At 46.7% G+C, this 12,277-nt stretch overlaps 1 protein-coding gene across 3 annotated transcripts in view; it reads right to left on the bottom strand.

Annotated features, from left to right (window-relative positions):
• Positions 1-12,277, bottom strand: part of PLEKHG1 (pleckstrin homology and RhoGEF domain containing G1) — a 193,312-nt gene that overhangs the window by 20,312 nt on the left and 160,723 nt on the right. For all 3 annotated transcript variants that reach the window (XM_059700026.1, XM_059700024.1, XM_059700023.1), the window contains 5 exons: positions 9,546-9,696; positions 6,852-6,983; positions 4,889-5,071; positions 4,704-4,799; positions 4,425-4,511 (listed from right to left, as the gene is read on the bottom strand). In XM_059700026.1, coding sequence (XP_059556009.1) covers positions 4,425-4,511; positions 4,704-4,799; positions 4,889-5,071; positions 6,852-6,983; positions 9,546-9,696 — 649 coding nt within the window. The remainder of the gene's footprint in view (positions 1-4,424; positions 4,512-4,703; positions 4,800-4,888; positions 5,072-6,851; positions 6,984-9,545; positions 9,697-12,277) is intronic.

Here is a 12,277-nt window from a genome sequence, read left to right on the forward strand (position 1 = left end):
TGGCCTAGGCATCCGGCCCAGGCAGCGGGGACCCACAGCTGCAGCGGCCCCACGATCGTGGGCTTCGCTTTAGGCCCAGGCAAGGGACCCCTAGCTCCCGGGACTGCCAGCTTCGACCGTGCCCAGCTCCCATCGCTGGCTCCACCCCTACTTCCTGCTATCACTGGCCAGGGTGGAAAAGGCGCCTGATTCTCCGATCATAGCTGCCCCCCAGCTCTTAGCTCCCCCCTGGTTTTCCGATCACTGTCAGTGGCAGGGGGCTTCTTCCTGCTTTCCCTTTCGCCTCCCTGCATTGTGCCTACATATGCAAATTAGTTGGCAGTTAATTGCCAATCTTAGTTGGCAGTTAATTTGCATATAGCCCTGATTAGCCAATGAAAAGGGTAGCTCGTACGCCAATTACCATTTTTCTCTTTTATTAGTGTTGATATGACAACTACACTAACAAGAATAATTTTTCTTGAGGATTCAAAAATGAAAAAAAAAATAGGTTGGGTAGCCTTTCTTGCTTTAAAGTAATTTTCGTTTTTCAAGGGTAGTGTAACTGAACCTACGAACATTACGTTAAAAATAATTTAAAAATTATTTTGTTGTATTCTTCCACCATCTGTGATATCACAGTAAAAATGTGTAGACCAAGTGGCAATCATTTTGTTTAATCAAAGGGGTAAGAAAGAAGCCTCGATGCAGTCACCATAACTTTGAGAAAACAAATGTTTGGATTTTTATAACACTGCTCTTTTATCTCCGCCCCCCCACCCCCTTCCCTTAACATTTAATTTCAAAAAGTGTTATTCCCACATTGTCCACTAGGAGTCAGCCAGGGACCATCACTGAACTAAAGGACTGGAAGGAGGTTGACAGGAACTAATGAATTTCCAACAGCTGTGCTAATATTATTAGACTGGTGGTACATTTTTTGATGTTTTAAAAATTCCCTATTATACATTTCTTTGATTTAATAGGAATAAATATATTTTGATAGCTTTAAGGAAAAGATTGAGAAACAGTCAAGGAAAGAAGTGAAAAGTTCAAGTTAACTATCTGCTTCAATAAAATAGAAAATTATTAGAACACCATCGTGGATAAAGGACATTAAATAAGTGTGTTGCCATTTCCATCCCTTGGGAACAGTGCGGTGAAGACTTGCTTTTTGGGGCCAGGCAGCCCTGGGTTTGACCCTGGGCTCGGGCATGTACTAGCTGCATCAACTTGGCAATTTGTGTCAAGTCTCTGAGCCTGTTTTTATTTCTCTGGAAGGCGGAGAATAGGCGCTTCTCAGAAGGACTTTTGTGTGGGGTGAAATCAGAGTAGTAAGTACTTAGCACAGTGTGTGCGTGCTCAAGAAGGTGTAGTTGAAACCGAATGAGATTCTAAAAGGACCAGGAAGTTGGGTAAACAAGGACAATTCTATTGTGACCATTTTTACACGTAAAGGGAAAACTGCCTGTTCTATACACGCCTAGCGTGGGAGAGAGAGGGCAGGTACGCGCATTAGTCTTGTTTTGTAATGGCCTGTAATTGCCCTTCGGAATCCCTTCGTAGATGTGAATTCCCAGTGGACAGGTAGACAATAGGTGGGGCCTATCAAAGCCACTGCCATTGCTCAGAGCACATTCATTGCGAGGCACTGGCCAGCAACCAAATGACTACCCACGAGGAGAATGCAGTCACCTGTCCGCATGAGCTCCCTGACATCTCGGGACACCTGCTGAAATGAGACTCATGCCTCAAGGCACACACCTCCCCACACTCATTTCCTGGGTACATAATCACTGCTGACAGCCCCTGAGCGGGGCTGCAGATGCTTTTCAAACGACACAAAGAGCAAAACAGGCTCTCTCCTTCCTGAGAAATCTCATTTCTACTTAGTCCCCGCCCAGTTCTACCCTTGTGATCATCCCCCCATTTTCTGCCCCACTTCACTCCTCCCTGCCCCAGCACGGACCATCTCACCATCCACGTGGATAATCCTCCCCCTAGTTCCTCACCACACGGTCCCCGATAACCTTTCCCTCCACTCCAGAACAGCAACACACCATCGGAGCTGCACCCAGAACCTACGGCCGCCTCCATCTGCCCTGCCCACAAGGCAGGCCTCTAAAGGGCCCTTCTTCAATCCCACATCCATCCCCACATTTCCGTCTCCCCACCTGTCACCCTGCTGAACCTGTTCTCTCACTTTACCAGGCCGGGGCTCCTTCAACCCAGGTCTATTTTCCCAGTTAATTTCACCGTCTGCTCAGCCTGCAAATCCTGTTGGATCACTGCATCGGTGCTGACGAGCGCCCCGCCTTCCTGCCCTGTTAACCTTCCCTGTCACCAATCCCCACCCTTGGGGAACCCAGGTGCGCCGTGGTGCCTCAACACTAGTGTCTGAGTCATCTGAAATTAGCTCATCGCACTGATCCATGTGGCCAGCTGCCGGGGCTCTCAGACACCTTTCCCAGGTTACTGTGTTGGGCGGGAGTCCTGCACCTTCCCACTTTCGCTCAGCCACCAAGCCCATCTTTGCTTCACTCACCCAGTAAGTGACATCACCCCCTTTTTCAGTGAAACCAAGCCCTCGACCTTCCCTCAAATCCACCTCAAAGCTTCTCTATTCTTTCATCTTTCTTCTCGCTCAGCCCGGGAAGGTGCTTCTGACTGTTTCCAAAACTGACCCCCAGCCCTGAGCTTTTGATCCCACCCTGCCACCTCCCAGGGTCACATTCCGAGAGGATCCCTCCTCTTATTTCCCATCTCCGGTTTCCCCGTCTTCTTCCCCTCTGTTTACTTATGTCCAGGGCATTCTTCACCTACAAACAGTGTCTTGCTTTGATCTCACCTTTCCTCAAACTACCAGCTTTTGTCTTTTCTGAACTCTGTTTTAAAAAAGAAAAGCCTACTCCGTCTGCTCCTTTTTCTCCCCTTTCTCTTCAGCCCACTCCAGCCTCGCCTTGTCTCTCAGTGAGCGAATCTGGTATCTCGTTTCTGTTGGACTCTGGTTTGACCTCAGCAGCATCTGAGGCTGTCACTCAGCTCCCTCTCTTTGAGAGTCTTCCCTTCCTTCGTTACCTCACCTTTTCCCTCCAGGTTTCCTACTACCTCATCGCTACTCTTCCTTTGATGTTCTCTACACCCCCCACCCCACTGCAGATCCCTTAGTTGTTGGGATTCCCAAGCGTTCTTCTTCCTTCCCACATTTTGATGGGCCCTCCTATCATGGACCCTCCTATCAACTCTCAGGGCTTCAGTTATTGTCTGGGTGGAGAGAGCCTCCCGATCTGCAGCTTCCAAGACCTGAGCTGCCACCTGCAGCTGACCTGCCCCTGCACATGTATCAGCGCTCAGCCCGCTCGCTCCCATCCAACCCGTTCCTCCCGTTCGCAGTCTATCTTGGAGCTCACAACACCATCCTCCTGGCCCAACTCCTTACTCATCCTTGACTTCTATTTCTCCCTCTCCTCATGCTTGGTGGGCAGAATCCTATTCTCTCTGCCTCCACAATGGGTTTTTGCATCCCCTCATATGCTGTGGCTCCCTGGCAGTGCCCCTGATCTGTTTTCTAGACGATTGTGGTGGCTTGTTAATTCCTCTCCTGTCTCTACTCTCACTCCTCCCACTCATTGCCACACTGTTCCCGAAGTTACACTCTGAGAACACGGGGCAGCCCATGCCATACCCTTCTTCCCAAACCGTCACCAATTCAATCCAGACTCCTCCTGTGTGAGGTCAAAGCCCTTTATTGCCCAGTTGTCTGCCTCCCACTTCTCCAGCCTCACCTCCAACTCCATCTTCTTGGGACTCAGCCCCTCCCCCTAGGCATCTCTGTTTTGTGTATGCTGTTCCCGCGGCTTGGTTTTCCTTTTCCACTTCCCTCACTTAATGAAAATATTCCTCATTCTTCGATTCTGAAAGGCACTTTCTTTCCCAACTCAACTGTAATTCAACACTTTACCCTCCCACAACACTTGGCTTATACCTTCATTAATGCATTATGTTTAGCAAACAGTTATGTAATTCAGGGCTAGCTCCCTTGGCTGCAGACCCCTTCATGGCCACGTCTGGGCCGGGGTCCCCTCACCTTCCCACAGGACCGGAGCCAGCTTTAGTCACTGTAGGTGCTTCGTGCACTTTGATTCATCCTCATAGCTCTCTTTAGTGTTTACTCGTTCTCTAGAAATGTACTTATCGTCTCCTCTGTATTTTTCTTCTTTCACGTCCAAAAGGAAAACAACATCATTTTAAAAAAACGAAACAAAAACTCTCCACAGTGTCCCTACATGCGAGTCCTCTCAGAATAAATGGCTGGCTCAGCTGGTCCCTGGTGGATCCCTGCTCTCACTCTTCTTTACTTTGCAGTTGAAGTTCACTCCTGGGGCTGCCCCCACAAGGACCTGAATGTCTTTACGTCTTACTGTTTGTTGGCCTCATTGTCTCACCTTCGCTGGGATCTTGGCCGCGTGATTCTCCAGGATCAGTCTCTTCAGGTGCAGAACCCACAGCCGTTTGTCCTGCTGCGACTTGGCCTACGGAAGGAGATTGGGGCAGTCAGACAACTCCCGCCGCCACCACAGACCAGACTCAGACCCTCCCCGCCGACCCCCCAAGATGCAAAACACACCAGGTGGCCAGAAGGCTGGAGAAGGGCTGCCTGGCGCAGGGCGCCCGGGGTGCAGGGCGGGCCTGGCAGGGGCGGGGGGGGGGGGGGCTGCTGTTACCTGGACGGTGTGCTGCAGCTTGGGGTTCTTGTAGTGGAAGACGCTGAAGCTGAGCGGCTCCTTGGGGATCACTTCCACGAGCATGAGGTTGCCACACTGAGCGGGAGAGCGAGACGGGTGAGCACGCGGGGAAGAGAGCGGGCCAGCCACTCAGGCCCTTGCCCGTGACGCACATGCAGACCTACCGGGATGTGAGCTTTGTACGTAAACGTGTCGTCTCTCTTCTTTGTGATGAGAAGCAGCTTGTCAAAGAGGAAGAGGGTCCTTTCGTTCTTGGCCCGCTGGATGCGGAAGGTTCCTTCGAGCACCAGCTCCCCGTAGCTGGTTAGGTCTGGCCCCTTCCAGTTAGTGAGCAAACTCTGTATCTCCTGCAAAAAGGTCAATGTCCCACGTGATTAAACAGGAGGTGGGCAGGCAAGGCAGCGAGGGCACGGTGGCCCATTTCTTGAGCCTCAAGAATGGCATCTAAATATCTACGTTGCGTCTAACAGTGTGTAATGATCCATGACATGAGTCTACATTTATGGGTGGCGTCACTTAAGGGTTAGCAGAAATGAAGCAAGTTGTTAGTTGATGACTTGCCAATTAGTTACCTCCATTCCTAGATACCCCCCTCCTATGGCTGGCTGCAGCAGTTATGTCTTTCAGAAGCTACGGAAGAGCCATTGGTATGAGACCTTCTCAGATAGGCATCCCTCCCTGATGTTCTCACCCCCCATTCTCTGGACAAAACCCTTCTGAGCGATTGACTTGGAAATCCTCTCCCAGAAACGGGAGACCCTGCCACATATCAGAAACTCAAAGCTACTAGAAAAGTCCGTGGGAAAATCATACAAGACCCACCTTCTCAGAAACTTCCTGGTATTCATCCCATTTACTTGGGGAAAGAAAATGGACATTTCTTCGTCTCTTTGTTTTGAATGGAACTTGCTGAATACAAACTGACAGCATGACTTTGACTTTATTTGGGATTTACTGTACATCCTTATCAATCTTTTTTAATGAAGCTGATTTTATTACTTTGAAAGATGAAAATGTCCACAAACAGCATCTAATTAGGCAGCACACAAGACACCCGGAACGTTTTTGGGGGAAGTGGAAATGGAGAGGAATGGAGGTAAGGCTGAGCCACAGCCTGAGCAGCAGTGTCTTCAGAATGCCAAACAGATTCACAAGCCATGAAGAGCCAGTCACTTAGCCATTGTGGGAAACACAATAGATGTTATGCCTGACATTACGTCCACAAACATCTGAATGAGAAGCATTAAGCCTTTCTTGCTGCCACAAGAGCCAGACAGGGCCTGGAGGCTTAGGCTCTCGCCTTCCTTTGATTTTTGATAGTCAGTTGCACACACCACCCTCTGGCTGCCTATCGATGAAACGTAGAATTCTGTTCAGACTTATGGGCCAAATAATGTATTTTATTTTCCTGAGTCAGGCACAGGTGTGCTGAGAACATGGGGCCGCTCTGGGCTTTTATGCCTCACTCCAGGGATACCCCAGAGCCTGAGACTCCCTCTGGGCCCGCACCACCTTCTTTTTAAAAATAGGTCATCTTTTGAGGTATCCAGGATGTGACCACTGGCTTAGCACCTATTAAAAGTTTTCAGGGGTTAGGGCTCAACATTTTGGTGCTGGAAGGAACCTTAGCAAATGCTCATCTGTCTCATTTATAAAAATGAGGAATCTAAGGTAAAGCCGTGGGTCTCATCCCAAATGAAATTGCAAAGGACCTGGCTCCAGACTTTGCCCTCCTTGTTCTATGTCCCAATACCACACACACCACCTCAAGGCTCTGCATGAACTAGTGACAGAGGAATAGAAGTTGCAAACTCCTTTAACAACTTGGAGAAAGGTGCTTTCAACTAGAATTATTTCTTTGTAATGAACATAACATAAGGCCTCAGGAGACTCAAATTTTTCACTTAGATCGTGGAAGGGGCTATAAGCAGACTATTAATCTAAAAGTTCCCAAGGGACTTTCTCTTAAATACACAATGATCAACATTATCAGTGTCCCGATCTTTCTTCAGGAAGAACTCCGATGAAGACCATGAATGACGGGCAATACGTGAGCAGCCTTAATATCTGATTTAGAAAACGGTGAGAAGTCAGCACACCTGCAGCACCTCCATCTCGAAGGCTCACCTGTAACCGGACTGCGTGCTCATGTTTCCGCTTCATGTCGTTGATGTGCCAGGCGACGCGCTGCATCGTGTCTATCGCATCCAGCACCACGTCGTAGCCCTCTGTGTCCTTGTCGAGGTGATTTTCTATTTCCTTAAAGACAAACAAACCTCAAATTCGTTACTTTTCAAAGCTTCCCATTTTGTCAATGATACAAATGGTACCTCTATGATTAGTTCCTCATATTTTATTTTTGCTTATTTATTTACATGTGACATCATTCTTTAAGATTTTGAGATAACTTATCAGAAATACCTACAACAAAATGGTAAGACAGGAAAGAAAATGGAGCTAGGAAGACAAAAGTGGATTAAAATGTCATGACAAACAAGTTAAAACAAAAGATGTACACAGGCCATCAAATCTCATAGAGATATTTTAGTGATTATAATAGATATGAGAATTGACATTATATTTTGGAAATTTCAGAGCTTCCTGGTGGCCAATGTGATATAGTTCTCACTCTTACAAGATGGAAAACATACTTATTACTTTTCTCCCAGAGAAAGTAAAAGGTCTCACACAGGAGTTAGTACGTAACAGATTTGAAAATACAGTGGATAGTACCTTAAAAAAACAACAACAACACACCACTTCTATAGCAAGTGCGCTTGCATGTAGTCAAGGCTTTGAAGCCCAAATGAAGTTCACCAAAGACAATCCTTCTTTGAGTGTGTTGAGGAGGACCTCCTGGTTCAAATCCTTGCTCTGATGGTCAGCACTGAGCTTAGCACTGGGGTCCACCATGCCAGGGAGATGGGAAAGGGACACAATCTCTGCGCCAATTTTTTTCCAGCACATAAGACACATGCCCCTAAGAATCCTAAGTGTGTAACGCCAGGGACGACGGCATAGTTCCTTTTGTCCTTTATCTTCTCAACAAGGCCTACCAGAGAGCTGGGTGGCCAATAAAGGCTCATTAAATTAAGCTTTATCTTCTTAAAATAAAAATAACGGTAATCCTATGTAAATATGTAAAACATAGGAAGACAGTATAGTCCATTAGATCATTTCCATGGCATTCGTCATGCATATTCATTAAGCTAATGGGTGGAGGTTGAATCTTATGGTATAACTTATAAAGATTATTTTATAGTCATATTTCATAAATCTCTACTTTTACTGAGTATTTAAGTTTTCCATCTAGGTAGAAACTGGAAAGGGATTTACATCTCCCTTCCAGACTCAGAAAGGTCCTTTAAAACTGTATCTCCAAACTAACAACTCCCAGGTAAGCTCAACATCAACAGCGAAGTTAAAAAAAAAACAACTAATTTTTTCTTTTAGTCCAAGAGGCAATCTGTTCATCAACAACAGTCTCCAGAGTACAGTGCGTATTCTTGTGGGATCTTCACGGATGGCTACACAACTTTGAAGTGATGTGAATGACAGAGAAAAAAAACACTCTCTAAATAAACAATAAAAGCAAAAAATACTTCAAAGGCAACCAGAAGTTAGTTTTCAAATAATCTAACCACTGTTCTTCCCTTTTTTATTCATTACCAGCTGTTATAGACCGAATGTCTGTGTCTCCCCCAAAATTCACATGTTGAAATCCCACTAATCTAAGAAGTGAGCATCAATTTGACAATTAAAGTACTTTCCCTGATGTGGCTTCACTGGACACGATATTCTTCAAAGATGAGCCACCCGGGCAAACAGACTAAATTGAGGAAGTCCTGGTAAAGAAGGAATATAAGGGCTCTTAAAATGTTAGGTGTGTGAATTGAGCAAGCCTGGAATGATTATCCAAGTTAGAAACCTGGAATCATTTAAAAAGAGATACATACAAATTGCAGACATGTTGATATGGAGAGGAACTCTGAATTAAAATCTTCCTAAGAAAAAATTTTAATGTAGGACAAAAATAATACGATACCAATAATAATTTATTTTTACTGATTGCCTGTGAGCCACAGTGCACCTGGGCGATTTATAGGATGGGAACCCAGGCAGTCTCGCCCTCGAGCCAGCCCCTAACCACTGGGCACACTGTCTTTCCCCTATTGCACTGGCAATCCAATTCTACCTACAGCACAAAAGTTACTTTCAACACAACTTTTGTCCACTTCTATCAACGTCCTTAGATAAGAAATGAGAATATGAGTGCTACGTCTACCTTTGTTTCTAAAGCTTCCTTGAATTTTGTCCAAATAACGGGAAATGATGTAAAGAAAAGATACCCTGAGGCAATGTTAAGCCCAGCCCAAAGATCGTCATCACACCGCTCACCTGTCTTCTCCTCTTTCAGCCCCTGCTCCTTGCTCATACAAAAGCCGATCTGAGACCAATCGCTCTCCCTGCCCACTGCCTACTGAATCTGGGCTCAAGGAAGTAAAATAAAACACAAGAAACCTGTTTTTCATTATGATGATCGCTCGCTGCCTGGAACCGTCACTGCCAGCATGAGGTGCTCCTGAGCCCGGCAGATCAGAACTGAACTGAATCTGTACTTAGCTGCTGTCAATGGGGCGGCAGGCCTCGAACATAAATATCTCTAATTCCTCAAAGCAGATTAGTCAGTTGTAAAGTATGAGTGTGGAAAAACGTTTCCATATGTCCCCAGCCTTTTCTGATGTTTTTCCCCCTAAATCTAATATACACACACAAATCCCCATCCTCTGGAACGAACTCAAGAGCAGGCCGAAAACTTACATGCAAAAGGAGGTGATACTTGAGAATCCGCTGAACTGGTTTCAAGAGATAGGACCCCAGAGGCAGTGAGTGTTTCAGAGTTTCCTGACGTTCCCTGAAGAACTTGGCCAGGGTCTTGTTCCTCATGCACTCAGTTAGCACAGCCACAGATCTGCAAGAAGAAGAAGAAAGATTTTTATCTAAATTGTAACGCTTAACACAGGTCTTCAAATTTTACATGGCAGGGAAGCAACAGAGCCATAGCTAGACAAGAAGGCCTCTGGGTAAGTGAGACAAAGCTGTCTCTCTGGGTGGGTGAGTTAGAGAAAGACACCCCAACAGCGATGGCCACCCATAGACACATGCCTCTAAGCAGCAAGCTCCTTCCTTCCAGAGATTTGGCCCCTACGAGGACACATGGCTTAGCAATTGAACCCCATCTGCTCAAACCACACATCTGTATTCAGTTTCCACAGGTTAGAGGGCAAGGAGGGGGCACCTCTGTACTGAGAAAGAGGAGCCCCTCGCCCCGCAGATCCAGCCCATGGTGGACATTGATGCCCCTCTGCTGGTCGTCTTTGTATGATGCACAGACTACATGGCATTAAGTGCAAGTCTTCAGAGACCTGGTCCCGCAGGTCAACTTCCCTTTGAGCATCTCTGAACAGACCCCTCTTTGCGCCTCCATGTGGCTTTGCTTATTCTAAAGACACTTCTGAAACAGTTGGATACCCTTGCTCCGTAAGGAGTGCAGCTCAGGGGTGTATTAGAAAAGAGGGTCAGGATGCCTTCTCCATCCCAGCTCCCCCAAAGGTAATAAGGATGGCTCCCAGGCCGGCCTTTGTGGCTCAGTGGTTGAGCATCGGCCTATGAACCAGGAGGCCATGGTTCGACTCCCAGTCAGGGCACATGACCGAGTTACAGGCTCGATCTCTAGTGGGGGTCGTGGTAGGAGGCAGCTGATCAATGATTCCTTCAATGATTCTCTCTCATCATTGATGTTTCTATCTCTCCCTCCCTCTCCCTTTCTCTCTGAAATCAATTAAAAATATATATATATGGATGGCTCCTAAGTATCCCAGGGGAATGGTTGAAACAATGCTCAAATCTCATAAATAAAGCAAGCTAGTGGGCTTGTGTAGTCACACACACACATAAATTAAAATATTAGGTCTCATAACTTAGAAGGAAGCAGGTGGAAGTAATTTCTCCCCAAGTCAGTAATCTGTTTTCAGGATTAATTTAGAAAATCAGACAGAGCCAAACAACAAAACAGAACTCCTTGGAAATGCAGGTCTCCCCATGAAGCTATTAGGATCCCTTTGGAGCCATCTGCTCTGACAAATGTCTATTCAGGTAGGTTTGTTTCCCCCTAAAAAACTCTTTTTATCATGTAACCGGGGGACTTTTATCAGGCTCCTGAGAGTCAGAATCAGCTGCTCAGTGGCCATTGGCCCTCAGAAGGCTGGAGCTCTTGTCCGCGGGTAAGGCACTTGTGAGCAGTCTGCGCTCCAGGGCACAGGGGGACATCTGAGGACAGTCACCCAACTGTGTCCGGGCAGCCCTCGGGGAGAGAGGGAGGCCCGTCCGTGCCTCTTCCCAGGGAAATCACTGGGGTGTGACTGGTATGAAGAAGGTGGCTGGTGACATTTACTATCACCAGCCTTGGATCTGAGGGGAAGAAAGGTTGTCAGATGGGCCGGAACACCTGGCATCTTGGCTTAAGACAGGAAAGGGAAGCTCGGGCCTTAGGAGCAAACTGACTGGAGACAAGGGGACGAGAGGAAACCTTCTATGAAGATGAAAACACAGAGTCGGGCAAGAACTGGATGTGTCTGCTTCACTGAGAATGGCTTTAACATTTTTCTTCTGAGAATGTCTTTGAGGCATCGCTAACACATTGTTTTCTTCAAAATAAGAAATCACGTCCCCCAAGTGTCCCTAACTCAGCTCACTGGGATGTGCGACCTCTTCATATCAGTATGTTTTGCTTTTACTGCACGTTACTGAGTTTGCACTGTACTCACTTGTGTTCATTAATTTGATCTTCTCTAACTCGCTCTTCCACTACTGCATTCAACTGGGTTCTGACCCTCAGAAGGCTAGAAACTGCCTGAGGCGAGGGATATAGCTCCTATTTCTTATCAACCTGCACTGAGCTTTCAACCCCGCTCCATGAGTGACAGACTCTTAAAAACGTCTGGCACCAATGATTCTGGCTTTCCCTTGACCCTGAAGAAAGAAGCCTTTATTTTGTACTCTCCTTTCTTATTACTAAGTCAAAAAAATCCTAATATATAAACTCCCCAAATTACAAATTCAGAAGTTCTTTCTCCAAATGACATGTTTGAATGAGATTTATACAGAAGGAATCTCCCAAAAAGCCCCCCCCCCCCCCACCCAGTGCCCTTGAGCCCCATCATTGGGTCCAGAGCTCTGTTGGTTCTACAGTTTGGGTGGCTTTTCCTTTCCCTCAGGACGAAGTTTTGAGAAGTTGATCCTGTGATTTCTCTGAATGAGGGTGTGGGACAATGCTGGCTTTCACCATGGATTTAGCTGGGGCATCCTACAGTTTCCTGATACCCTCAGCATAGATGTGGAAACTCTAGGAGAGAACATTGCTTAAGTGAAACTGTGTGAACTGTGGGTGGGTCTACAGACATGCATGTGTGATAAAGGTGCCAATCTGTAGGTAACTGTTTGCTTGGTTTGGTTTTTAGGGAAACCTGGGAAAGGTATGTTGGCCACCCACC

This window comes from Myotis daubentonii, chromosome 6, assembly GCF_963259705.1.
Source record: "Myotis daubentonii chromosome 6, mMyoDau2.1, whole genome shotgun sequence".
In the NCBI taxonomy this organism is placed as follows: Eukaryota; Metazoa; Chordata; class Mammalia; order Chiroptera; family Vespertilionidae; genus Myotis; species Myotis daubentonii.